This window comes from Drosophila hydei, unplaced genomic scaffold, assembly GCF_003285905.1.
Source record: "Drosophila hydei strain 15085-1641.00,03,60 unplaced genomic scaffold, DhydRS2 tig00008134-arrow-pilon, whole genome shotgun sequence".
Lineage (NCBI taxonomy): Eukaryota > Metazoa > Arthropoda > Insecta > Diptera > Drosophilidae > Drosophila > Drosophila hydei.
Window position 1 is genome coordinate 761,252 of NW_022045843.1, and position 27,247 is coordinate 788,498.

A 27,247-nucleotide genomic window follows, 5' to 3' on the forward strand; every position below is an offset into this window, starting at 1 on the left:
CAATCAAAAATCTGTCAAATTGCATACAATCAATAATTAATGAATAATTTATAATGGTATATAATTTTTTACTTTAGCTCTTCCTTTGTTTAACAATATTTCACATCTTTTGTTTTGTTTTGCTTTTGCTTCTCTACGTTTTCGTTTAGCAAGGGGTTAAATAATAGATATAATATAAAATACAATTCTTTTTGGGGGGGTTATTACTTGTAATTATGAACTAAATACACGATAATGATAATAAAGGAGAAAAATCATCAAGAATGTTGACACTTTGCACTTACAAGTATATAATCGAAAATCAAAGTTTTAAGCACTTCTTTTTCATTGGATAGTCCTTGCACTATCCTAAACATTCTACAATTTATCATGGAATTTCGTTTCTTTTAGAAAACACAGTTTATAGCATTGTTTTGATCGCTTTTGAAGGTTCTGTATTATTCTGTTTTTTCCAGCCTTTGAAAGAGTGGGTTTTACTATTTGCTGACTGCTAAGTAGCTTTACAAAAATATTCGTGATCGAGGGGCGTTGCTTGCTGTGTTTAAGTGGGTGGCAAATGAAGGAGGATTTCGTCTTTAATTCAGTGTAATGCCAGCAAACGACACTTCCAGTGCGGTGTCATTTGACTCCATGCGGCTGCGCAAATGCGCCAGCGTATTCTTGTAATGACTCTCGATCTGCTTGGTTTCCTCGCTGGGTTCCAGATTGGGCAGCTCTTCGTTGACCTTAGCAATGAGCTGCAAAATGTGATGTTATGAAACTCTGTACCTGGCCAAATATAGTGTGTATGCCTACCTGATTCAGCATGGCTACTGTGATGAGGGAATTGCCTCGTTCGAAATAGAATAGATAATGATTCAATAGCTCCACATATAGTTGCACTTGCACTCCCGTATCCAGACAATGTGAGGCAATACGTGCACCCTTCTTTAGACAGTCCAGCGTACGTTTCTCGTCGCGCATTTCCTCACCATTTTGTCTATAATGATTGCAGATTGGTTTAAGAGTTTGCGTTTACATCGATTTTCAATTGACTTACTTGCCGCTCCAGAAGAGCGCCGCACAAGCTACAACACCCCGACACTGATCCGGTTTCTTAAGTAGTTTGGACGCGGCCAGTGCACAATTGGTGCGCAGCGGCTCGGCGTTCTCCTCGCCAAAACAGGACATTTGCTCAAATGTGGACATGATGAGCGTTATGGCTGCCAGTTGTGCCTTAGAGTCGGAGATTTCATCTTCGTACAGTGAAAAGGCCTGCGTCATGAACTCATATGCCACAGTCTCGTGATTTGTATACCGTATCTCGCCAATAACCAAGGCACCCTGCAGGTACAGGCGTAATGCCAGATCTGGCAAATCCGCTTTGGCCAAAGCACTGATTGTGCTGTGACAGTACTGCACAATCTTTTGACATTTCTTGTCCCAGTTCTCGTCCTGTTCAGCAATTGCTTTGTATTTAAACGCCAGCTGATAAGCGGCAAATACAAGTGGTGGCAGGACGTGCTTCAGTCGCTGGCCCCCGCCGTTGCCCAAATGCTTGCGGGCTATTTGCAGCATTTTGTATTGCATGTCCGGCTCATCAGATTTCAAGAGATGTATAAACCTTTACAGTATAATGATTATGAAATTAAGCTGAATTCGATGCAATGAAACAGCAATTTACCGTGCAACAACGCCTTGCTCCTCTGCAAACTCTTCGGCATCAGCACTGTTATTGGCAGCTGTCGTGTTCGTCTCATCATCCTTGATCAGCGGTGTTATTATCGTTAATATGCTATCTGCCTGATCGGCTGTGGGCACCTGCGTCTCATTCTCCAATATGTTCATAACTAAATATAAAGCCAACGATTTACGTGAGGTGTAATCAAACTTTTCCAACAATGGACAAAAGTTTTGCAGTTGTATAATGGTCAGCGCGTTGTTGTAGAAATCAATGCAGATGCGCAGCAGACGAGAGAGTTCCTGATTCACAGTCAACAGGTGCGAAATGCTGAAAGTTCAGTAAATTACATTAGCATAGATTCATGAAAAGGGCCGCAATTCTCACTTGTTCATGTTCATGCGATCAAGTATTTGTGCGGTTGTGCCTAGCACTTTGTCCACATAGTCAACCCGATCGGCGTACACTTTCTGGGCTAAGCTGAGTAAGGCCACCTGCAGCGATATTGTATCCTCCAGTGGCATGTCTGTGCGCGTTTGCACAATGTTTGCCACCTGCACGCTAAACACCTCAAACAGCTCCACCTCGGCGGGTATGATAGCATCAATGGCATTGCCACTCGACTGGAATACAATGCGATTAATAATTTCTTAATGTGTGTGTTGAGCTAGTTTACCTTGCCGCTGCGTTGATTATAGGCGGCCAGTCGTTCGATGAGTGATATTATGATGTTCTTAACATTCACGCCTGTCTCCAGCTGGGCGCAGGACTTTAGGAACGGATCGAGTGTCTGTAGATGAAACTCATCGGGGAATACTTGAATGATGCACTCCATTAAATACTCTTGCGCAATGGCATCGCGACAGCTGACCACCTGTTCCAGTATACCGGGTAGTATTAAACGTCGGTACGTCTCCAGTGTGGCAGACTCCAACTGCGAGAGACGCACCAAGTTCGTACCAACTAGAATTTTCAGCTCTTCGCGTTCCTTTTCCCGGCGTGTTTTCTCGCTAGAATGGCCCTGATGCTGCATGCGCACCCACAATTTATTCATCTCTGCGAAATTCGTTAGCACAAAGTCGATGGCATCGTACACATTGCCCTCATGCTCATTCTCCGCTACCAGAACGTCGGGCAGTATGTTGCGGGTGCACTGCAGCAGATAATTACGTAAGAAGAGACCGCGTAGCGGATGCTGAACGCCTCGACACATTTCCACCAGATCCTTCAGAATACTGCGCTTTAGCGTCGAATCGTTCTTTATGTACACAATGCCCACTGTGATAAGCAGATAGAGACGTGGCACTATCGTGTGCGAGTACTGAACGAGTTCGTATAGATCCGTCTCCTTGTTGCTCTTCTCGCTCAGATACAGTTCCAGGTGACACAGCTCATTCGTGACGGACATATCTGCGCACAAATATGTAAATATTTATTAAACGAATGTGAATAGTGTATAATCTTATATCTTATATATTTGTCTGTACTTACACAATTCGTAGTAGCTCTTCGGCGACAACAACGAGGTGCGTAGCTCGCTTAGCATCGTGCTGGCACATTTGAGCGCGTCCAGCATGCGCTCCTTGTCCAGAAAGTGATTCATTTGGAATGCCTGTTTACGCGCCGCACCGGCCGCCTCGGCGAGCAGCTTCTCCTGGTCGTCCAAACCATTCGGCATCGTCTGAAACGAAACATAGCATACAGTGTCGGGCAAAGTGGGCCAACAATCCGATGAACGCGAATACATGTGAGAGAATGAGTAATTGCAGCAGCAACAATTTGAGTGAATTGAAAATAACAAAACAGAAGGCACATAAAACAATACACATAGCGAGTGTGATGAGATAAGCGTCGACAGCTCGTTCGGATGTTGCTGGATTGAGCGAAAGATGATAACATAAAACAGAGCTGAAAATGGTTTCGCTAAGATTTCGACCAATTGCTGACTGCGACCCCCGGGGCGTGCATTCAGTGTAAAAGCGAACAAATAGTTTTAAAACATTAGTGCAAATAGTAGTAGATAGTGCTGTGGTGTGAAGAGGGGAGTGGAGTGTTGGATAAGCTTTGCCTCTGCGTGGCGTATTTACCCTGGTTTGGCCACCAGTGGGCGCTTGGCCGCCGTACGTGGAGGAGTTCCAGGGATACATGCTGGATGATCGGGGTGCTGTGCTTTTGGTGGTAGTGGTGGTGTTGGTATATGGTTAAGTGGACTCCAGTTATGCTTGCGGCGGCTGTTGCAAGTGGCAAATTGCACTAGATTTGCCGCTAGCAAAGTGGGCGGGCGAGGGCGCAGTCAGCGTTTTAGCGTTTGCAGTTTGTCTTTCTTTTTTGTAGCTACTAGGTACTTGCTCTATGCTGAAATGTCTGTTTCCGGCTTCTGGCGACTACGTTTGGGTTGAGGGCGCACTTACCATTACAGCAGCGTTAAGTGGGCGGAGCAAGGATGAGAAATTATCTTAAATTAAAGTAATTTTTTCAATAGTTTTGTACTCAGTGTGACCACAGGCGGCAAGCGATAAAATCGAACATACTTAAAATACTAAAGATATAAAAATACCAAAAGGTGTCGTTAAGCAACCTGGTCACCCTATGAAGAACAGTTTGCAATGTAAATGATGTATTTATGTATATTTTCTGCCGGATTATATTTGCTTAATAATTATGTGATTTGAGTACAATACAATCAATTTCTGCCTAGTCTTCTGTCGCGCAGCTCTTTGCAAAGAGCATCTTCAGCATCTGGATCTGAACCCTGCTGCTTATTCTCTTCGGCCTTCTCGGCCGCTTCCTTCTTCAACTTAACTACGCCTTCGCGGACCACTTTATCAATATCGTCAAGCAATCCGGTAGCGCCGAAACGGAAACGCTGCGGTGTCAACCAGCGAGGGCCTAGTGTCTCTTTAACGAGAGTCATCCAGGAGATAGCATCTCGCACTGTGCGTACACCGCCAGCTGGCTTGAGGCCAACTATTTGACAAGTCCGTCGCTTGAACTCCTGTATGGCGAAAATCATAACCAATCCAACGGGCAGGGTTGCGTTTACAACCTCTTTGCCTGTAGATGTCTTTATGAAATCCGCGCCCGCCATCATGCATACCATGGCCGCCTTGTAGACCTAACAAAAAAGTAAATCTTTAAGAGATTCAACTGGTGATCGCTAACTCACATTCTCCATGGTACCCAGTTCGCCAATGGCCAGGATGGTCTTGAGAAGTGCGTGGTCACCGCAGGCGCTGCGCATGAGCCTCACCTCGTTGTACAGCGCCTCCCAGTCGCCTAACAGTGCCAGCTGTCGATTGATAACAATATCAATCTCTGTGGCACCGGCTAGAATTGCATGGCTAATTTCCTGTAGTCGAGTCTGCAAACCATATTGCCCAGTGGGGAACCCGGTGGCTACAGCGGCAATTGAAACTCTATCCAACTGTTTGAATTGTTCAATCGTCTTATAGGCGTCCTCAACACGTGCCGGATACACGCACACAGCGGCACAGTGGACGTCCAAAAAGAGCGTGCGCTCAAAGAATTTGTCGAAAAACTGAGGCTCAAAGGGATAACAAGCGCGCACACACATCCGACGCACATTCGCTCTTGTATCATCTCCAGCTAGCGTGGTCAGGTCTGTCAGCATGAGTGCTCTCAGAGCCCAAGCTATTTCATTTGTACCAGTTACTATACACTGGTGCGATAGGGTCATTGCAATCTCCTCCACTTGACGTAACGATATGTTTACAGTTAACAATGAGGGATCTGAAAGATCGATTTGGAGGATGAAGGTATACATGCTATATCGCTTCGATCGTCTTACCAAAAGGCAGCGTCTTATTCACAATTAATGTCTTGGCCTCCATGTCGAAATTAGGACTGAAAATAGAGTTTTACAAGGTACTCCCGATTTTAGTAGATGAAACACTGCGCTCTAAGCGTCAGCCTTGGTATATAGGGTGTGTTAACGTGTTGATTGAATAATTCGAAATACATTTACAATGTTACAAAACTAAATATTTAGCAAAACATTTTTTAGGGGAAAATGATTTGAAAGTCTAAGCTAAGAATTAGATCTCCATACGACAAAGGCCAGAAGAGCTAATAAATAAAATTAGTCAAATTAAATTTGGCTGTTAATCAACTGTTTTGACTTCGTCACACATTTGAAATACACGCCCATTTCTAATACTGGAATAATAATGACTTGCATTGTGTGGAGGACAGTTCATGAATGGACAGATAACAACTAAATCGATTTAATTTTCATTTAAGAAATATGGAACTAATAATACGAACACTCATTCGTTTGTGACAACCAATAATTGCTGTTATTTTATTGTCCTAATTATACTAAAATTTTGCATTGAAGTTGGAACGGGTAAAAATAGTATATTGTTAAGTCAACGATGCTTCGACCACTGCTCCCAGTATGATTGTTTCTGCATCTCGTATAGTCGGGATATTGTGCGCTCAAAGGCGAATAATTCTTCTTCTCCAGTAAAAACGCTTGACTGTCATGAAAAGAAAGAGCAAATTTGAATTTGAATCAAAACTGTTTGAATAGTTTAAACGTCTTGTACTTACAGAAGTCTCGCTCAGTTTCAGGTCGTCCATTAAAGAACGATCCGAATCAGATATTCCTTTAGAATTACCAGAGACTTCAAAAAGCTGGTCCAGCGGTTTATCCGCTGAGATAACAACGCGTACCCGATTATCGTACAGAGTATCAATAAGCGTGATAAATCTCCTCATTTGGGATCTCACGTTAAGGTTCAGCTGGGGCACGTCGTGTATGAGTACTGTATGAAAGAACTGTGCTATTTGGACGTAGTCATTACCTGATAATGGCTAAAAACGACACAGATTAAGAACTGCCTCATTATCATATCGAAGAAAATACTCACGCGGTCGCAGAGCTCATTGAAGGTGCTGTTCAAGACCTGTCCACACGTGCGTTCAAAAGTCAATTCGCGACCGAAATGTGTGATTGCGCGGGGTCTTATGATGTCATTCTCCTCTGAACACAGAATCTTGAACATGCGATTCATCATCTCATTAGCGTCCGTCTGACCTTTCACGAAATAGTTAGTGTCGCCAGATTGGGCGACGCGTCGATAATCAATCGAGTCAAGGTTTGCTGTTTGGCAGCGTTTCTGTAGGAGACTAATAAACGGCAAAAAGTTGACACGTTGTAATCCGTTCTTGTAGAGATCCTCTGGATGTCGATTGCTTGTAGCGATTACGACAATGCCATGTCTGAAAAGGTGCGTGAATAGTCGCTTAAGTATCATCGCGTCCGCAATATCTGTCACTTGAAACTCGTCAAAGCAAATGAGCCAAGATTCGTTTGCTATAATATCCGCAACGGGCTTAGTTGGGTCGAATGGGGCTGGTTTCTCCGAATTGAAGGCACGATCCGCTGGACCCTGTCGTTCCTTCGCTTCGTGTATAAGCGCGTGCACCTTCGTCATGAAAGCGGTGAAGTGTACTCGACGCTTTTGATGGACCTGTTAATATTGTGATTGATCGATTAAGTAAATAAAACTAATATATAATATTTCAATAGAAAAGTAATAATTTCAGATAAAAATATCAAAAGATAAAGAAAGCAGAAACCGAAAACTTGCCGGAGTCGAATATATTGAGTTCAACTATTTATTGGCACTAGATCGGCTTAATTTTTCTTCGAACTTTGATATTATATCGTAAAGAAATCGTAGTTAAAACAAAGTCTTCGATTTCTTTTATGGCAGTCTTTTTTATACACACATCTGTAAAGCAATCGTAAAAAATGTCCATTAGCGTGGTCTTGCCCACACCCACACTACCGTAGATGTATAAACCTTGGGGGGCGTGGCTGCCCGCATTCAAATCGTCATCTGCATCACTGCTATCACTGGATTTACTGCCGAACAATGATGAAAAGAATCCACCGCCAGATCCTCCTCCCTGTGTGGAAGGCTTATATCCTTGGAGTCGATTGTAGAGGTCGTCCAGTGCCTGCATTGTTTGTTGCTGCTTGTTATCGTGCTTTAGTTGACCAGAAGAGACTCGCTTCTGATACTCTGCCAGCGGACTCAGGTGGCGGTATTGCAAGATTACACATGTTTGTTCTAATTGGAGCAACAATTTCGATTGGGAACGCAGAGCCAAGCGCGCGACTGAACCCACTTTATAAATCAACATTTTATGGCCAAAATGTTATATCACACAGTTTGTTGGGCAGTCTATTGGAATTCTTCACGTCAGCTTAACATATTACATAAACAATTTTGGCGATTTCCGTGTTGCCGAAACGTTGACCGCGAATTTCATACGTCGGTGTTGGCCGTGAATTTTCACTAACAAAATGACACAGCTGTTGTATTTGCCATTCACCGTTGACAGCTTGCCAGTTAACAGCTGTTTGCCATTCCAATCGAAGACCTGCTCTAGCTCATTTTTGAGCCGTTGCAAATGAACTTGCACCAAATTTGAATTTGTTTCTGGGATATGCTATAGATAAAGCCAAAATGAATTTAAAGTTCAAAGTTTACACATTTATTATACATTTATTACACATAAGGTTTTGTAATAGTAAATGGAATATATTCGACTCTCAATCTTTAACATTCTTTTAGGCTGCTATCTCATGAGAACTATTTAGTTTTTATGGCTGACTTTTGCGTTTCTACATAGCTTTTTACATTCAATTTTTCGACCAGTTAGCATCTGGGAACGACGGCTCGAATTCATTTCAGTTTAATAACTTTCTGCTGGTTTTCATGCAGGAGCAAAAAAAACATACATCTAAATATTTTTACTAATAAATTCATACATTTATATTATTTATTATAATTTCCTTTGCTATTTTAAAGTGAATCGGGCATTGCCAAATATATATATATTTTGCTTTGTCGTATTATATATTCTTTTAAATTCCATTGTGCTGCATTAGTTTTGATATACAATACATGTTAGTTCACATCTATAATTATAAAGCGCAAATTCTGTGTTTTTTTTGTCAACATATTAAAATTTGATTACTTGAATTGTGACTTTGATAATTTGAAAAAAATTATTGCGTAGAATCTTTCAAAATCTGATACAGAAATTGCACTATATACTGCAGTTCTCAAAGATTAGTTTTACTTAATAAATGGGCTTTTATATATTTATTTAAATTTTTGATATTAATGTTAATTTGATGTAAATACTAATGTTAAACACTCGAGTTCCCCGAGAGTGGAGAAAACAATTCTTTTGTTTATTCTTTTTTTTTGTGGTAGCTCTAGTTCAATTTCGAATGGTCCCGACTTATGTAAGAAACCTATAATAACATCCACTTGGATCAAAAATATTCTGTTTGCATGCGCCAAAAAAATAAGCGAAAATCACTTAAGAACTATGTAATGCAAATTGAATTTGAATAGTATAACATTATAATGAATTATTAACTAGTTTTGTTTTTAGCTTTGAATATTGAATAATCGAATTGAACAACACGAATATTAGTACGATTAAAAATGCCATCGAATTAGCATTATTCAAGTATATAATTTAATTAATTATAAATTCTGTTCGGCTTACAATGGCCAAAACACGCTTTAAAAATCAGTACAATTGATTCAAATCTCATCGTGGGATTATAATTAAATTCTTTAAAAAATTACAAAAAATTATTGCTTTTGATTTGCATATATATATTACAATTTCAATAATATAATATAATAGTTAATTAACTCTGGTCAAGCTCTGTAAACTAATTTGATTCTCGTTTCGTTAAGAACTCAAATGAAAGGAAATAATAGCTGTCTGGGCTGGAAGTTGAGTTGGATTCTTGTTAAGGAAAGAAAAACACTTTGAAACATAAATAAATTAAAAGTATATTTTATATTTGTTGAATATGTACACAAAGTTCGATACATAAATAATATAATTAAAATGACTAGCATTAAAGTATAGTGTATAAATGATACATATGTACAGAGATAATACGGCTATGTTTTACGAGTCTATTTGTAGCTTGTACATTTCGAAACTTAGGCGAATAAGTTGAGGGAGCTTTTCTATTTATCGTATATGCTAATATATGTAGATAATCCTTTGGATTTTGTATGCACCGAATTTGAGAAACCAAATGGCTAATGGGTTAATAATTGTAATAATAACGAAAATGCCCCCTCTTCCCCAGCTGGGTGCTGGCCATGCTCAGTCGTTGTGTTTGTGTAGTGGAGGAGGAGACGTTTAGAGCACGTGCAGATTTTCGCAGCTCTTCGACTTGGAATCTCGCGTCCAGACGCGTCCGAGCAGTCCCTTGACCTTGAGGCTCGTCGATGTTCGGGAGCCGCGATATTTACGTGGGCTATAGAAATAAGATCAACAAGTTTAGCGTTGTAATTAGCTGTCAGGTATTCGGGTGTTCAAAGCAACTCACCTGCTGTGTGCGCTTCCGGGCGGCGTTCCAGAGCCATCGCCCAGTGCGGCTCCCAGCGGACCCAGCGGCGTGTTGGCATTGAGGCAACCAGAGCTGAGCGGCGAGCAGGCACGACGCTTGGACTTGCGAATGGAACGCTTGCGAAACAGATCCCTTTAAGTGAAATCATATTTAGAGTCTTACAGATTCGGAAGCTGCTCAAATACCAACCTGGATTTTTCGGGATTCTCGAGCTTGAGGCGTATCTGCGACAGCAGACCCACCAGCAGCTCATCTACATTGTGATTAATGCCCACCGATGTCTCAATGAATTTGCAATCATATGCAGTGGCCATGGCCTTGCCCTCTGCAATAAAAAAAGTAGAGAATATTTTTGTTAGTGCTTTGCTGAATCTCAGTTATGCGGCAAGTTAATCAAATCAAATTGCGTCGCTTAGTTAAACTCTTGGGCGGGTAATAAAAAGCCAAACTTGGACACTTAATACCTAAACACGTTGCCCATTAACCACAGCCTCTCAGCTAACAGCGACTGCCCCAATCTCGCCGCCTTCCCCTTGCAAGGGCCCAGCCAGCTCTATAGATTTCGTCACGTTTACTGCGCCTGCTGTCGTTAAAATCTGTAGCCTACGAGTACAATAAGTAGCTATGCGTATGTTTTTGCAGGACCTCTTTTATGACAGCCACACACACACACATCCGTACATGCTCATATACACACACATACATATACGTTTTTATTAACGATGTGCGAAAAAAGTTGGCGTCATTTTATTAGATTTTGATAGGATGTTCTCATCTCCGCATCTCCTCATCTGCGCAGCTTCTCTTAAATGCCATCAGCTTATTACGGTGCTTTTATTAAACACCCAGCTGGCAGTAGTGCAGGGAGCTTTAAAGATTTATTTTGCAAAATATTTTTGCCGCCCCTTTCGCTGTGCTCGTTGAACAAAAGTCAGCTTAGTCCTGCTCGGGCGCTTAATTAAAAGCAAACACAAATCATAAACAATGCGAACTACTTGGCAGCCAAATGGCAAATGCCAAGAATTTCAAATATTCCTGAGTGCCGCTCAGCTGCTCATATATATATATAGTATATGTATATAGAACGTAGAATGTCGGATATCATTTAAGTATTAGTTCGCTTCCTGTGCACTTTAATTGCTTTTTTATTTGATCATTTTACTTGCTTTATTTAATTTTTTTCTTTTGCATTTATTAATTTCTTTGAGACTCTCTCATGTTTTCGGTAATCTTGTTCTGCTCTCCCCATTCCAAACGCTATAAATATTTTATGAAATTTCTGCTAAAACATCATCCCCTAAGCATCCTCTTTGTATTGACAACAATAGAAATGGGCTTATTAAGGCGTAAGCCGCAGGAATGAAATGTAATCAATTTTGCGCTTAAACAATTTTCCTAGCTACATAAGTATAAAAGCGCGTCCATTCGCTCCTTGCTACCCACGCTGCCCGCTGTCTTCTCGCAACATTTTTGCTGCTGCTTTTGTCAACGCTGCTGACACTTTCATAAGCGGCCATTAGAAACAAATGTAATTTGTGAAAATATTGAATTTCCTAGATGAAAGCCATGCCTAGTGGATTGTTGGCTAACGGGGAATAAATCTCCTGACCGTTTAAATTGTTATTAAGGTAGATGTCGATGCTGAAATACTTTACAGAGAGTTGAGCATGAGTTATATGTTGAGTTTTTTATACTAATATTATTTTTAAACTTTAACAGCCTCGTTTTCACTTGAAATCTGTTAACATACAGACTCTGTTAAAGTTGACATAAGAGTTATTTCCTATCTTTAACTGTGAAGTGTTACTTGGAATCTGTTTACAGACTGACACTCTGTTAAAGTTGACAGAAACTTAAATGTTATTTCCTATCTTAACAGCCTAGTGCTCACTTGAAATCTATTAACAGTCTGACTCTCACTGACAAATATGTTAACATTTAACAGTAATTCAATTTAAAATTCCACCCGTTCCCAAGCAGAATAAATAATATAAATATCAAATAAAAAAAATATATATTTCAACATTTGAAAAAAAAAGGTAAATTATTTAAGAAGGTCTTGTGTTCGGGTCATACATAAATTTTAAACAACTTGAAGTACCTACAAATGTTTAGGGTATTTAAATGGCTGTACTCGAATATACATAAAAAGCAATGGGCGCCCAGTTGAGTGACCTTCACTTGCTTAACATTTAACGACAGCTTCTATACATTTATATACATTATACATGCGCACATGGTGTGTGTGTGGGTGTGTTTGGTTGGGCGAACCGCCAATCAACTTCCGCTTGATCAACTTTCATTGAAAAACCAAAATTAAAGCGACTGCAGCTGTCTGTGGACGCTTTTGTGGTGTCCTTTGCAGACATCCAACGACACCCAACAGCAACAACAGCGGCCACACACACCGACACACCTTGTCATTATATATGTATCTATTTTTAAGCGAAAATACCCCATCGAGCACATTTTGAAGTGTTAATGAAAGGCAGAAGTGGAAATCGTTTAGTCAGCTGAATTGAATCTAGTTTATTTACCTTCGGATGTAACGAGTCGACTCCTGGCGAGGTCCGCTTTGTTCGAGACAAGAATAACGGCTTTCTGTGCGATGTTTTGATTGGTCCATAACACCTGAAGCACCTGCTCGGCAATGCTAAAGCTGCTGCGGTCCGCGGCGGAGTAGATGACGCAATAGCCATGTGGATCATAGTTGGTCAAGCATTCATCCGGCTGTGAAAGCAAAGGACACAAAACTGACATTGAGTGAGGTTCAAGAGATGCCTGAGCTGTGTGTATGTGTGTGTGAGTGAGTGTCTGTGCGTGTCTGTGTGTGCATGTGTGTTGATTGTGTATGTTAATGGCATTATGAAATGTGACATTTAAAGTATCTCTAAGGTTGAAAGGCGATTGGTTTGCAGTGAATCGTCCCTAGTTCGAATGGCATTTCGGGTGAGCGATGCCCATAGAAGAGTCAGAGTACTTACGGTCATTTCAGTGTATCCATGATCTATAAATATTAGCTCAGACTCCTCGCCGCTGAGTAATACTGATACGGCTTTTTCGCCAGATTCGTCATCTGTTCGTTTGAGAAAGATTTGATTAGAGGCGAATTCCAATATTTCGATGTTTTATGTACAAAAATTTATAGTATAATAATAATTATAATAATAACAGAAAGCAAGATAAAGCTACAAAGGAAAAGGTGCAAAAAACGTGATTTTCATTCAGATAGAGGTATTTTTATACTAATATACATATATTTACAGATTGGTTTGTGGTCGGGTTTTTGGTGTTTTTTTACTTTTCTCTCTGTGGCATTTCTCATGCAATTCTAAATTTAAATTATTGGGGCGGGCGGGCATTGGGGTGGTGGGACAACTTTAATATGATGTATGAGGACAAATACATTAAGCTGAGGCATGATGTGATAAAAACATACTTTATCGAGCGTGTTTTAAATATTTGATTGATATATGCTCTCGAATTAAGAGTTCGCTGTGCGCCCAGCGGTATGCAATGAAATATGAATGGCTGTGTGCTTGACTGTGCGTGAGTGTGTGTGCGTGAGCGTGTGTGTGTATTTGATTTCACCAGCCATATTGCATACATATACATATGTAAATTTATTGTTTTTAGAGCCTATTGAATGGCAGCACTGCAAATTGATGATATATCTGATACAGTCTGACCCTTCATCCTGCACTGTTCAATTTTCAATTTTCAATTTTCGATTTATGGCAGGCTATAAATTACAACTGTAATTGTCTTTTTTTTCATTTTCTCTGTTTTTGTGTTTATTTATTGCACTCTGTGAAAATGCACATTTAACAGCTGAGCAGGCAGTTTAATTAAAGCCCTCAAAATCGGCGATAAATTAATTATATGCATGAAGTATTAACTATATTATATTATTTTTACTTTTGGCTCTCACAATCTACCTCGACCTAATGACATTTACACATATTTGTATTCGGGCTTTATTAATAATGAGTCGACCCATTCACAGGGGCTTTGCGGTAGGAGTTTGAGCTAATCATAATTTCTTTGAGTTCGGAAAGGGGTACTTTGTGTTTGTTTGGGGCAGTGGGGCGTAGGGGCGTGGGGCGTGGGGCGTGGTTGTGTGATTGAGTAAACTACTTAGGACTTAAGCCAGTGGCCTAATCAGTAGGGAGTGTACGTGGTCGTGTGTCCAGTGTGTGTTAAGATTAGATAAAATTAAGAGCTAGTTGAGTAAGTTGATTGGAATTCAATTGGAAACGCAACGCAAATGCAGCTCAAACGTTAAACAAGTGAAAAATGAAAATTTCAAAAAATTTTGTATGTTTTGTTGGAAAGCAGTTAGTATAGATTAAATATGGAATTGGAATAAATATTATTATATATCGTATAATTATTTTTGATAGATTTAGTTGTTGTTGTTTTTGATTGTTGTTGTTGCTATTACCGTCGGCGGCTTTTTCAATATGTATGCGTATATCACAGTTGCCTAGATCTGAATTAAGTTTCGTTTTGCGTTTGTTTGTTTTATTTTTTTTTTTCAATTTTTTTATATTTGTTGTTGTTGTTATGTTGAATGAAACATTAGGTTGTTGTATATGGTAAAATATGGTCGAAAGACGAGAGAGAACAGAAAAATATCAATCATTTTATTTTGTTGTGTGTTTGGTGTTAGAATATTAAAAATGATTTTTTACATTAGTTTCATGTGCTTGGTAAAGTTAGAGCAAAATGTTGTTCATGGGAAATTGGAGTGCAAATATTGAGTCTCGCTCCAAATTTTCCGCACTGCATTTAGCCGCGCTGTACATCTGCAGGAATTTTCTATTTTATTTGCTTTTTGAATTGGCGTGAAATTTTTCCAAATGCGAGTTGTAAAAATTTTCCAACACAATTCGTTTCGCCAATTTATGCGATCAAATCTCGGCGGCCATATGTACAAGGCGGGTCGTAAAAAGTCAACCGACATAAAGCGTGAAATAAAAATAATGATAAATATAAATATATGCTTTTGTGATATGGTCGTAAATTGTTGTAGTCAAGGGCAAAGCACAGAACGACACACAAAATTCAACAGATAAACAAAAACAAACTCAAAAGCCACGCAAATGAGACGAGAGTCAAAAAAACCGAATCAAATCATTTGTGGAGGCAAATGCCAAGGCAACCAAAAACCAAGGGGATACAACGAAACTAGACATACACAGATTTAAGGGTCAAGGGTTGAGGACCAGACTGACACTAACACAGGGAGCACACACAGATACACAAGCACAAACGCACACACACACACACACACAGACACACACTCACAACGACAAAAAGCATTAAAACCTAAACCTAAACACTAAGACGAAGTTTTAGCAGCATTCAAGTGGTTTGTCTCTGGCCAGTGGCTGACCGTGCAACAATTATGGTGGGGGAATGGCAGGGCGGGATGGAGGCTACTCACCAATGCTTGTGTCATATGCATGCAAATACTCCGAGGTCATGAACTGCGAGACCAGCGAACTTTTGCCCACGGCCGGACCGCCAAGCATCAGAACTCTGCAGAGAAAAAACAAACCGGGGATTAGTTTAAGCTGAGTGGAAAACTCTGTTGCTGTGCGCGTGGCGGGCTTACCTGTAGGGTCCATTGCCCGGATTGGAGGTGCTGCTCTCCCGACTGGAGGCCAGCGAGGTGCGTGCCGAAGCGGAACTGGGCGCCGGCAGCTGCTGTTGACCCTGCTGCAGCTGCAGCTGCTGCTGCTGCTGTTGTTGGGCGGTCAAGTGCTCTGTGCTGGAATTGGAGCTGGCAACGCTGTTGTTGGAGCGACTGCGGCGACTCTTCAGCGAATCGCCACGATTCACAACGCCCTTGCCTGTGATGGAAAAGTGACGCAGTCTGTAGTACTCCTCCTCGACGCCAGTGTTGGGCATGGAGGCGACGCTGTATGTATTAAGATGAAGATGTTTACTTAAGAAGTGCCATTTGGCAGCGTGAAGCGTACAACACTTACCGAGATCTCTGCTGGGGCAGACACAGCTGATTTGGTCGCCCAGAGGCGCGACTGCCGGGCATCTTCACCGACTGCGAGCGGCTGTGATGCGGTGAGCCATAGCTGCAATTGTCAAATGTGTCGAATTAATAGCATTTTTCAACTGGTTCGGAGAGCGTTTAAAATCCAATTTGCTGCAATTGACAGCAGCTGCAATGCACTTTCAGCTGCGGAATTTTAACCGTAATTGGAATGCCAACACACCCACACACCCACTCACACGCACAAAGAGTTGTTTGTGTGTGGCTTGGCCTTGCAACATTTTGCTGGCATTTGCACGCATGTTTGTTAACTTGGCTCACAAACATGTAGCAGAGCACTTGGCCTGTGCATCCACTTGACCACACAGAGTTAAGCTCGAGGAGTCAATTTTCAAATTTCGACAAACGCCAACGTTAAATGAAAAAACATTTTAAATGTAAGTCCAAATTAAATTCGATTTAAATTTACATTAATTTTAGTTTAGTTTCAGTCAGGCTTAGACTTTAAGTACTTTAAGAGTCGTGCTGCAAAGCTCAAATAGCAACTATAAACTGAGTATATGAAACTGAAGCCAAAACATAAACTTGGCCATATTCTAGCCTTTGTTTTTATAGCCGCTTCAACAGGTAAAATGTTTTTAAGTCAGGCAACCGCTCGGTCGTATACGTGATATGTGAATTTAGAATTTATGGTTTTTTGAAATTGGAAATAAATGAATTCGAAATCAGAAGTAGCACATCAAATGCAATTGAAGGTCGTTTTTATATATTTGTGCAATAATCTGATATCATTTTGTTTGCTCGTCTTTTTATGGCATTAAATTGTGGCATTAAATGCAATCTTCAATTGATGGCCTTTTGCCTTTGGTTGGGCAACTTACCGCATTTCAAAGTCGCGCAGCTCCTCAATTGTTAGCGTATTGGTTACATCCAACAGCTGGCGCATGTTCTCGTCGCGTTTGTGTTGCTGCTGCTGCTGCTGTTGCTGGGAGTAGGCGTGTCCCTGCACCTGGTGGTGGTGATGCTGTGCGGCGTGCGGCGGATGCGCTAGCTGCTGTGAGTGTCTCTTGCGTGCATTCAGCTCTTTGCCTTGCTCCACACTGATGAAGTCTCCCTCATTTTTGATGAGCAGCGTCTCGACTGTGTTGTCCATGCTCAGCGATGGCTGTACGGAGGCAAAAGGAGGATTGGATTAAAGCGGATTGTTATAATTCAATGGGACACTCTTATCTCCGTGAGTGCGTCGCTTGCTTCAATTAGCACTCAAGCTCTTTTTTTCCCTCAAAACTTTTCTCAATACTTGGCTTAACATTCTGCATAGAATTCCTATTCAGACCTTCGTCCATTGCCGTTTTTGAGTGGCCCAAGGCTGTGCTCCACTTAGCTGGAGTGGCTCTGTCCAAGCTATACAGTTGTGCAAAATAACTTTTCGCCTTATCTACACCTTGAAGTGTAGCGAATGCAACTGCCTTGCGGCATCGCGTGCTTCCTGCTGGCAAAACTAAAAAGAAGGCTAAGCATTTCGCCATTTGGTGTCGAGGCTGAACACTTTTGCTTCCACTCCAGCAGAAACTAAGTAAACAGGGTCATTAGTAGACCAATAAATTTTGATCCACTGATATTCTAATGAGCCCTACTTCCAATTACAGTTGTTCAGAATGGCTAGGCAAATATATTTCTAAAGCCTTTCAATTGAGTATTTTAAATGTGATTTTAGACTTTAAATTTTCTTATATTTATTTATGTTCGTATATATATTAACTAAACCTTCGTTTTCAGCCCGTTCGGCGAGCTTACGAGTTCAAGTGTCTTAAAATATTTGTCTGGCTTTATAAGAAGTATCTCCTTAGCTCTCGTAAATAAACGCGATCAAACAAGAAAAAGCGCATTAATTTCAACAAATTGAAAATTTTTTAACAAATTTACGCAAGCAACAAAAGTTTTGCCATAAATTACAGTCTCTGCTTTAGGCCTTCACCTGTAAATGACGATGTACTGCTTGACTAACCGAGAGGAGAGGTGAGGAGGAGGAGAGAAGGCACACACACAGCTCCAGTAAGCGCGTTGCATATTTGAGTATTTTTTCGGCAAATGTTGATATTAATGTTGTATATTTTATTGGCTCGCATGACAGAGGCAGCGTTTCTTTGGCTTGCCTAATTAATAAGACGTACGCATGTGGTAGTGGGTGTGGGTGCGTGTCACACCTTGGGTAAGCTGCCACGCGACTGCCCCTTCCCTTGGCATAGAATACTTCTCAAGTGGACGCAAGTGAAACTTACTTTAGGCGGGCGTACACAGGGGAGCAATTTGCCCGCTGCGCACAGTCCTTGATTAAGACATCCTACTTTATGATGACAACGCGGCGTATGCGCAATTTTGCGTATTGTATGCGTGCGACATATGCCACACACACAAAAACCGCGAGAAAGAGCTAGATGCTAATTAAAATATAATGTATCGTTGATAATTAAAACGAACTGAGAGCTCTATAAGTTTTATTTATTTTTTGCTCCCGCCACATTTTTTTGGCTATCCGCATACGCCCCGTTGTGCTGAGCAACGATAAACGTATTCATGCCTGCAGCCACGTAGCGGGAAAGTCTTCAAAAATGAGAGTATTCCGGGCCACTACGAATACATTTCATATATAGCTGCGAGAATATTGGAATTCTAAAAAACGTATAGATCAAATCAGAATCTTATCAAAATGCTGTGGAAAAACCTCAGGAAGAGCATTTGTGAGTAGAGTTGAACCAACGGCAGCTGCTTCGCCTTGCAAAGTGTGTGTTTCCCATCAATTCGCAATTGGCCATTAGCCGCAGCGAACAGTGTGCGAGAAACATGTGTAGCGGTTTTTAAATAGACAAATTAAAGGAAATCGTGCCCGAAAATGAACTAATAAAAAAAAGCGCGAATAAAATGGCATTCAAAATCGACTGCTGCAATACGTTTGATTGCAGCCACGGGGCACGGGGCACGGGGCGTATGAATTTTGTTGTTTACTTTAGTGGATCTCAAATGAATTCGATTTGTTTGTTTATTTACATAGTTTTGCGCTGCATTTGGTCAATCACTATGCAGTTTCGGTCAGCTCCGCCATATACATTTCTAATTTAATGCAAATGCCATAAAAAGTAAACGATATTCCAAAAGGCTAGCAAAATATGCCGAATATGTGTACATATGAATTGATTACGCGAGCTGGCAGCGTCTGCCAGCGCTCACTTCACACCTCGCCATGGCCACGCCCCATTGTCTATTTTTTGCATGCATTAAAAATACATTCAGTTTGCTTTAAATGTGTATAAAAATAAGCATGGTCCATGGCAGGCCAGACACTTGCCGTCTTTCTGTTAGATTTGATGCCAGAAGCGCATTGCATTTGCTTCAGATCTCTCAAATTGTTGGCCATTGCAAACAGCTGCCATGTGCTGGCCATTGGCCATTGTCGAAATTGTGGAAAATTTTCAGCTGCAATCATTAAGCTGAATTGATTTTTATACGTTTGAGTGGCATACTAAAAAAAGCATTTGATTTCTCGCAAGCCAAACAAATCCAGTCCAGCATTGGCCACTTGGCTCAGCTAATTTCGAATTATAGTTGAGAACTGATTTATAAAGGTTTTTTCATTTGAATTTCAATATAAATTTGAATTTCTATTGCTGTAAGCACACCGCTCCAGTTTGTTGTTCATATATGATCTGCATGTTGATAGATTAGCCTTGGTATTAGCCAGGTATTTTCGGGCTTTCTGTTAATAAGCTACTTATTTGTTATTGGCTGTTTTTCCGTTGTTTTCATATCTCGCCCCTTTCCTGTGCCAATTTCATATATCATTAATAATTTTTGCTGTTTTGTTGCAGTTCGCTTGGCCACACGCCAGCTGCCTGTTGCAAGGGTACAAAGTCTGAGGAAAGTATTCGGTTTATAAAAGGTAAGTGCTGGCCTGGCCGTAATCTAATTGAACTCATCACTTCATCCAGCCAAACTATGCGTGTTTGCTTCAACATTTCCGTGTGCTCTGGCTATTTTCAGCTGCTGAACAATGGAGCACATTGCTTATAGAGACAAGAGTCTCTAGTATCTTGTATCTTGCATCTTGCATCTTGCATCTTGTATCTATACGTCTACGAGTTTGTGTTTATTTATAGCCGTAGTTTATTTATGGAACTGCAAAAAAACTGTAGCGAAATGCAGCTGCAGCGCTCTTCAAATGGGGTCAATGGATTCCGGAGCCAAGTCGCAGCAGGAACACGAGCAAGACGGCTGGTCGAGCTGGACGAGCGGGGCACTTGGCCAGGGCAGCGCATTTATCAGTTAATTAATGACAATTACAAGACACTTGCAACTCGGCTAACATACTGCCCCAAAAAAAAGCAGCTACCCAACAAAGGTGCTCGTAATATAAGCAAACTGATGAAAGTCGAGTAAGAGTGCCAGAGTAATCAAAGACGGATGAACTAGATAATACCCCGTGCCCATAAACAACATTTATTTCATGTACAGCTCATTCATATGTACGTCAGAGTTTTTAAACATATTTCGTTCTTAAGTTGTCTGCATAAACAAATTTACGCTGAATAATAAAAGTTGTTTTTTAAATCATATTCTCTTCAACAATTCTTGTGGATTATTGATATAGATTATTTATGATTTCTCCTTGTTAAAATCTCGCATCTATATATTTCATTTCTTAACTAGAGCTCTCTATATCGTATAAGCCTCTATCAACTGCCGCTCAGCCTGGAAATGCAGACATTCTACAATGTGAAGCATTTATCACAGTCTCAATGTAAGAACACGAAATGTGTAATTAGGGATAAATAATTCAGATATATACAGCTAACAAATTAAACGCCAGCTGTTTGCTGCCAACTGGCGTTAAGAGAATTGCCGGCATTAAGTATACGCCAACGACATCAAGTATACGCAGCGTCTAACGAGCCAAGTAAACTAAGTGGCAGGCTGTGAACTTTTGCTTTTCTTTTCTTGTTTCTTGTGATTGCAGCCATGTCTGAGACTATAATTAGCGGTAGTTCGTGAGCGGCCTTGACAAATGTGCCAAAAACACAAACACGAAAATGAAAAGTAAACAAAAACTGTGGTCAGCCAAGTCAATAACCGCTTTAGATGCGGCATAGCAAGCATAGTATGTTGCCATTTGGCAATATTAATTGCTTGCAATTATATAATTTGAACCCGTACGCCGAAAACTTGACCGTTAAATTGCCAGATCGACCTTTGTCGGCATTCGCTTTTGATATCTAATATCTGAGTAATGAACCCAAGTGGAAATTTCTCTCGCTTTCCATTTTCCATTTGCAAATAATTGAGCAGCGACCCATCTGCGCAGCGGAGTAAACTCAAATTTAAATAAAAGCCCCATCAAATATTCAATTAAATGAGAGAAAGGTGCGTTGTCTTTTTTGTTTACTCTCTCTCTCTCCCTCTCGTTCCCTCTCTCTGTCTCTCTGGAGATCTAACACACTTTAAACTGTTCTGCCATTAGGCGAGTCACCTTGCCAGCTGAAGGACGCACTCAGCGTGCTGCGAAATGCATTTGTGTTGTTGGCGACTTAGCCTTAAACGTTACCTGTTTGCGACACCAAGGCCTAAAAACAAATGCATTTGCATGTTAACACTCTGGGCAATCCCCTTTCCACTCAGCCCCATTTGCTTCAATGCAAAATCAATAGACAAACACAAACAACAGCAACAGCTGGAGCTATGCAAAAGTGTTGTTAGCCTGTTTTTGATATTTTCAACGTGTGACGAGGAGGCAGAGGGGCGAGTTCGTGGGCGGAACAGATAACTGCAGGAAACTTGGCAAAAAACGTTTATTGTTTCCATGGCATGTGTGTGCGTGGGCGTGTGTGAAGAGTGGCAAGTGTGTGTTGTCCAGAAACTCTGTATTCGTTTCAGTTGCAGCTGCTCGTTTGCTAATGATTCGCTTTTGACCAGGCTAACAATAACTCAACTCTTGTTATGCACTAAGCTGCAAGAGCTTTGGCTTCAAGCTGATATACGATATGCAAAGAACACGGAATGTTTTTTAAATAACTTCCCTCTTCCCTGTTTTGCAACTGCAATCGAAATACACAAAGTTTATTAGCTCTTTAACACCCGCTCACCCTTTGTTCCCAATTCCCACAAGAGTTTTTATATAGCAATTTCTGCGAATTCTGACCATGTCGAATACTATGTATATGAAATAATTGCGTTGTTTTGGAAATGCTCTTATGAACGCGTTGCATATTGAGGAAATTGTATCTTTCTTTTTTATTAAGCCAACAATAGACAGAGGGCCGCATGACTGACTCGCTTGATAGAGTATAAAGAGAGTATATAATGGCTACGAAGTCCGTTGCTCATGTCATGTTTGCATGTTTGTTTGTTGTTTTTGTTATAATTATAAGTAATTTTCCGTCAACTTTTCCGTTACTTATGTTTATGCACGGGCATATATACTTTATATCTATAAGCTCTTATTTCATACATGTTTTTCCATAGCCTCCTGGGGCGTTTTCAACGAAACGAACTACTCATTGCGCCGCACACTGAAATCGTAAAAATACAATAAATCAAAAGCAGCTGTGAGTAGGGAAGTGGACAACTCGGACAACTCGGACAACATTGTTTTCGCCTCGGTCGCAGTCAGGGCCTGGATTACATATGCTTTATGTTCTTATTTTCAATGTAAATAAATATAAATATGTAAAATACTTCAGTGTGTAGGTATCGAGCAACCTGTGCCTTGGCATGATTCCATTTTCATTTTCATTTTCATTTTCATTTGTTGCTCTTTCTGGTAGTTTATTTTGACAGCTGTCATCGCCCGGCATGATATGTGGTTTATTGTTGTATGAATGTATTAACAAATAGTAAAACACTGCAACAATTCAATTAAAAGTGATATATGATATTTACAAGCCCATTTATTTCACATTCAAGCAGACTTAAAGCACTTTCAAAACGATTCGTGGAACTTGAGATGCGAAAGGCACTTCATTTTTTTTTTTTAATTATTAAAAATTTTAGAAAATATTTTAATAAATTTTAAATGTATTTAAAAAAATATTATTATATAATTTACTATTTGTTTAGGCTTTATATGAAGTAAAGATTAGGGATTACCCCGAAATGCTATTTAATTAGGTTTTTCTCTCCCTGCCAAATGTGGTTTACAGAGAAAACCCTTGATATCTACATGCTATTTATTATATTATGTTTATGCTTCGATAGATTGGGTTTTGCATGTTATTTGCTCCAGCCCCCAGTGGATAAGTTCAGCTAATTAAATTTGACTCGACCTCGACTTCAGCACCATGGCCAATTGATTACGAACTCCCCACTCAACCCGCTTTCACGACGTCACATAATAAATCAGCAAATCGGTATCGATATTGATATGGCGGCGTCATAAACGGGACCACGCTCATTGCCAAACAATGAACTGCGTATCTTATCTGATGTTGATGCACTGCATCAGTCATGGTCGAAATCAATAAAGCTTTGGCATACACCTACCTCCTTGTAGCGCATGGACAGGCTGCGGCAGATGCGCTTGTAGAAGGGCGCCATTTCGGTTGTTGCTTGGTTTTATTAGTTCTTTAAATTTGAAATCGGCGTAAATTTGTTTATTTAAGTCTTTGATAAGTCTTTTCAATACGTTGGCTATGATCTGGTTTCTTGGTTTGAATAGAAAGAACACACAGTTTATAGTTTACATTGCGGGCAACCTTTGAAGAGTTGTTCGCGGCACAAAAACACGCACTTAATTGAAGAAAAACTCAACGTTTTATATTTGATTGTTTCCTCTCGATTTTCCAGTTAAGAAGAACTTTCTGTTTTTTACGCAGTGGTTTTTTTATCGTATTTTTATAGATTGTTGCTTGGATGCTGTGCCAAGTGTATGTGTTGCTCTCTAGCGGATCGTAAACATATGAATGAGTCGATCCACCAGCGGTGCGAGGCTTTTTATGAGCTGCCACAAGGCGCAGCAACAAAGCAGAGAGATTGTGAGAGATAAGCGATAAAGAGAGATAGAGAGAGAGAGCGAGCAGAGGCGCGCGCAGCTCGAAGCGGAAATGAGGCACAAAGAGAACCATTCAGACAGACAGACGCATAGATATATATATAGAGAGAGAGCAGGAGAGAGAGAGAGTGTGCAGAGGGCAGGGGCTGGATCTACTTACTTGTTGGACAACGATTGTGGCACGCGGCTGCTTGCAGACAGCGGCTGCCTCTAAGGGATTGGCTGTCACGTTGATGGCGCCAGCACCCGAACCCGGGTGCTCCTCCAGTGCCTGCACCTGCGACTGTGACTGCGTCTTCGACTTGGACTTGCTCTTGAAGGAGCGCTTGCGCGTGGTATCTGTGGGACTGAGCGATGCGGAGGCCAAGGATTCGCTGCCCGGGCTGTGCATGTGCAGCACCTGCAGGTTGAGCGTCGAGTTGGAGCCATGCTTGGGTGGTATCTGCTCGAACTTGCTGGCAATGTCATCGAACTTGTTCAGCTCGGCGTAGGAGTGATCACTGGGCGAGGAGGAGGACTTGGCCTGGGGATAGAAAGCGTCCGATTGTGGCACATATTGTTGATTCTCCCGTATGGTTGTGTGTATTACGGAATCGGGTCGAATGCGCTTGGAGTTCTTGCGAGAGGGTGGCCGCTCCCGTTCCCGTTCCCGCTCCCGCTCCCGTTCATGGCTGAGCTGATGCTGCTGCTGCTGCTCCTGTTGTGAGAGCCGCGAGTACTGCTGAAAGATGTCCGCGCTCAGCTTACGCTCATAAACGGAACAATTCTCCGCCTCGTCCGAATCGCTGCTCGTGCTGGCCGTTGCCGAGCTGGGCGCAAAGCATTCCCGCTGGATGCGCTCATAGTCGAGCGCCTCCCGATCAAATGGGAACATGGTGCCGCCAGCGGCTGCATCGCGCAGGCAGCGCTCGCTGCTGCCGCTGGATGAGCTAGACGAATACTTGCGCTGCTGTGCAGCAGCTAGGGAAGAGGGCGACAGTTGCTGCTGCTGCTGCTGCTGGGATTGGCGTTGCTTTTGGTTTTGGCAGCTGCCGAAGAAGTTGCCGTCCTTCATTGTGGGCGGCGCCGAGTTGATCTTGGCTATGGCGCCAGTCGACACAGAGGGCGTGGTGCGTTTGCGTTCGCGCTTGGGACTCGTGCGGTTGCTGGATGAGGGCGAAACGCTGGGCGAGATGCGATTACGTGTGCTACCGCCGCCACCATTGGCATTGGCATTGGCAGTCATTGCATCGCGCTCCCTGGCGCGCAATTTCTTGTTGCGATTAACCGCACCGCGCTCGTCGTGCGCATCAGCAGCCTCTGCGGTGGCTGCACCACCCGCGTAGTAGGAGTTGCTTGGCCTGCGCGCCTGCTGTGCCTCCTCCTTGAAAGTGAAGTGACTGCGCGCCTTCTCGCTGGTGCGCGCTGACTTTGGTGATTGTGGCGGATCGAAGGTGAAGTGCTCACGTCCACGTGTGGGCGGTGGCGCCGTGCTGGGCTGACGCGACGACAGCAGCAGGGGTGTTGTCGATGACGGCTCTCCTGTCAATATGGACAAGCAGGACTCCTGGCTCTGGCGTGTGTGCGAGTGTGTGTGTGTGCGAGTGTGTGTGTGTGTGTGTATTTGTATGCAAATGAGTAAAGGGAATAGCAAGAGACAACAACAATCATTGGGGTGCTCACCTCAGTGCTGTCCTGTAGATTCATGTCGGGTCGCGGGGGATAGCGAGAGCAGCTCGTTAGTTCCAATTCAGTGCCGCCTGTCTCATGCTCCGAATCGATTTGGATGGCCGTCAGCAGAGGCTCCTCCAGTGAGCTGAATAACGGCTCGCTGGGGCCGGAATTGTCGCCTGGTGACAAAAGAACAAGCCAAATGCAAACCATTGTGATTAGTTGATTAATTAAAATGGCACTCAATCGATCAATCAATCAATCAATCAATCAATCAATAGTCGCTGCAAGTACCCACCCAGGTCCAGGGAATCGCAAGTCTCCGAGGTATCGGTGTGCGTAACATTCGTGATGAGTGTGCAGGCGGAGTCTGTGGACGTGTTGATGTTCGTATCTGGTATGGAGGCCGACGAGGTGCCCATGACCACTAGCTGTGCCAGAAATTCGATAGACAGTATTAGTTATGTTATCTCATATTTAATTTATTAACATTTTCCATTTTCACACTCTTTATTTTTTCGTTCTCTTAACTCACCTTGGGCACTCCAGAGACGCCCATGGCATGCATAGCCGTTGCACCGCTCACCGAGTTGTGGTAGGCGCTGGAGACGGCATTCATGGGCATGCTGTTGAGCGGTGTGGAGGAGGTGGATGAATTGATCTTGTTTTTGATGCTGCGGCCGCTCTTGAAGTACAGTCGACGTAGAGCCGTTGCCGTCGAGGAGCCCGAAGTGCTGAAGCCGTCGTTGTCTGAGCCGCTCGAATTGCTGCCGCCCGAGAGAATGCCTATGCCATTCAGCTGGGCAGCAGCACGCACCGCTGTGGGTGTTGAGGGCTTCGACGTGGACCTGGACGTGTTCGGGGACGTGAAGTTGGATTGAGCAGTATTCGCAGTGGACATTGGTGCAGTTGTGGGCGTGGTTCGCCCAGCAGGACGCGTTGTAGACACAGCTCGACTGTTAGGGCGTGGCGAGGCATTGGAACTGGAACTGGCCGTGGATTGCTTGGCAGCAGCTGCACTGCCTGCAGGTGCCTTTTCGCCGGACTGTTGGCCCAGCGCTAGAGCCATCATTGCCGCGGATCGAGTGCTCATATAGCAGCTGGGCAGCTGCTTGGCTTGGTTGTTGTTGTGGCTGCTGTTGTTGGCGGTGGTCTTTGTGGCCGTATCGTTGCCCTGTGTTCCATGTGCAAGGGCTATTGTCATGGCTAGCGATGAGAAAGAGTTCAGATGTTAAGATGAAGCGGCCAATGCGTGTGCCAAAATGTAATTTACTAGCTTAGATATTTTTATTAAGCTAAGTTCAAGTTATTATAAGTTTATTTTTATCTGGAAGTTGCTCTAACTGTGAAACACATCTTAATTAACTATATACCTACATAAGCCTTAGCACTTGTGATTTACTTAAGCTTTGCGCAAAGAGCTTTTATAAATGAAATTTTACAGACAGTTTCTGGGCT

At 42.1% G+C, this 27,247-nt stretch overlaps 5 protein-coding genes across 10 annotated transcripts; all 5 read right to left on the reverse strand.

The window, feature by feature from the left end:
• Window positions 1-121: 121 nt before the first annotated feature.
• LOC111603846 (vacuolar protein sorting-associated protein 35) lies at window positions 122-4,175 on the reverse strand. Of its 4 annotated transcripts, none has more exons than XR_002751707.2 (8): window positions 3,152-3,489; window positions 2,337-3,070; window positions 2,048-2,283; window positions 1,664-1,990; window positions 1,040-1,603; window positions 796-979; window positions 285-737; window positions 122-220 (listed from the first exon to the last, which is right to left on the reverse strand). XR_002751707.2 is itself a non-coding variant. In XM_023321629.2 (8 exons), exons 1-8 carry the CDS (start codon window positions 3,805-3,807, stop codon window positions 576-578), a joined length of 2,457 nt encoding a protein of 818 aa, XP_023177397.1. In that variant the 5' UTR covers window positions 3,808-4,175. The 4 variants fall into 4 exon arrangements, 3 of the variants coding, with proteins under 3 accessions (XP_023177396.1, XP_023177397.1, XP_023177398.1); XM_023321629.2 differs by lacking the exon at window positions 122-220 and adding an exon at window positions 3,748-4,175 and having other exon boundaries at window positions 576-737; window positions 3,152-3,341; XM_023321630.2 differs by lacking the exon at window positions 122-220 and adding an exon at window positions 4,072-4,166 and having other exon boundaries at window positions 576-737; window positions 3,152-3,341.
• Window positions 4,176-4,279: 104 nt separating this feature from the next.
• Window positions 4,280-5,732, reverse strand: LOC111603829 (deoxyribose-phosphate aldolase-like). The gene is made up of 3 exons (XM_023321591.2): window positions 5,469-5,732; window positions 4,827-5,410; window positions 4,280-4,775 (listed from the first exon to the last, which is right to left on the reverse strand). The coding sequence occupies exons 1-3, from the start codon at window positions 5,509-5,511 to the stop codon at window positions 4,344-4,346; spliced, it is 1,059 nt and encodes a 352-aa protein (XP_023177359.2). The 5' UTR covers window positions 5,512-5,732; the 3' UTR covers window positions 4,280-4,343.
• A 221-nt stretch (window positions 5,733-5,953) lies between these two features.
• On the reverse strand, window positions 5,954-8,073 carry LOC111603828 (putative ATPase N2B). 2 transcript variants are annotated; one of them, XM_023321588.2, is made up of 4 exons: window positions 7,418-8,073; window positions 6,553-7,155; window positions 6,233-6,496; window positions 5,954-6,159 (listed from the first exon to the last, which is right to left on the reverse strand). In XM_023321588.2, exons 1-4 carry the CDS (start codon window positions 7,832-7,834, stop codon window positions 6,049-6,051), a joined length of 1,395 nt encoding a protein of 464 aa, XP_023177356.1. In that variant the 5' UTR covers window positions 7,835-8,073; the 3' UTR covers window positions 5,954-6,048. The 2 variants fall into 2 exon arrangements, with proteins under 2 accessions (XP_023177356.1, XP_023177357.1); XM_023321589.2 differs by lacking the exon at window positions 7,418-8,073 and adding an exon at window positions 7,276-7,340.
• A 1,619-nt stretch (window positions 8,074-9,692) lies between these two features.
• Window positions 9,693-24,031, reverse strand: LOC111603841. 2 transcript variants are annotated; one of them, XM_023321610.2, is made up of 11 exons: window positions 23,632-24,031; window positions 16,983-17,266; window positions 16,082-16,183; window positions 15,706-16,011; window positions 15,535-15,629; window positions 14,530-14,577; window positions 13,070-13,161; window positions 12,623-12,815; window positions 10,275-10,410; window positions 10,065-10,217; window positions 9,693-9,992 (listed from the first exon to the last, which is right to left on the reverse strand). In XM_023321610.2, exons 1-11 carry the CDS (start codon window positions 23,683-23,685, stop codon window positions 9,875-9,877), a joined length of 1,581 nt encoding a protein of 526 aa, XP_023177378.2. In that variant the 5' UTR covers window positions 23,686-24,031; the 3' UTR covers window positions 9,693-9,874. The 2 variants fall into 2 exon arrangements, with proteins under 2 accessions (XP_023177378.2, XP_023177379.2); XM_023321611.2 differs by lacking the exon at window positions 14,530-14,577.
• Window positions 24,029-26,993, reverse strand: LOC111603823 (mucin-21-like). The gene is made up of 6 exons (XM_030225510.1): window positions 26,325-26,993; window positions 26,088-26,220; window positions 25,802-25,968; window positions 25,239-25,616; window positions 24,300-25,136; window positions 24,029-24,088 (listed from the first exon to the last, which is right to left on the reverse strand). The coding sequence occupies exons 1-6, from the start codon at window positions 26,991-26,993 to the stop codon at window positions 24,029-24,031; spliced, it is 2,244 nt and encodes a 747-aa protein (XP_030081370.1).
• Between the last annotated feature and the right edge of the window lie 254 nt (window positions 26,994-27,247).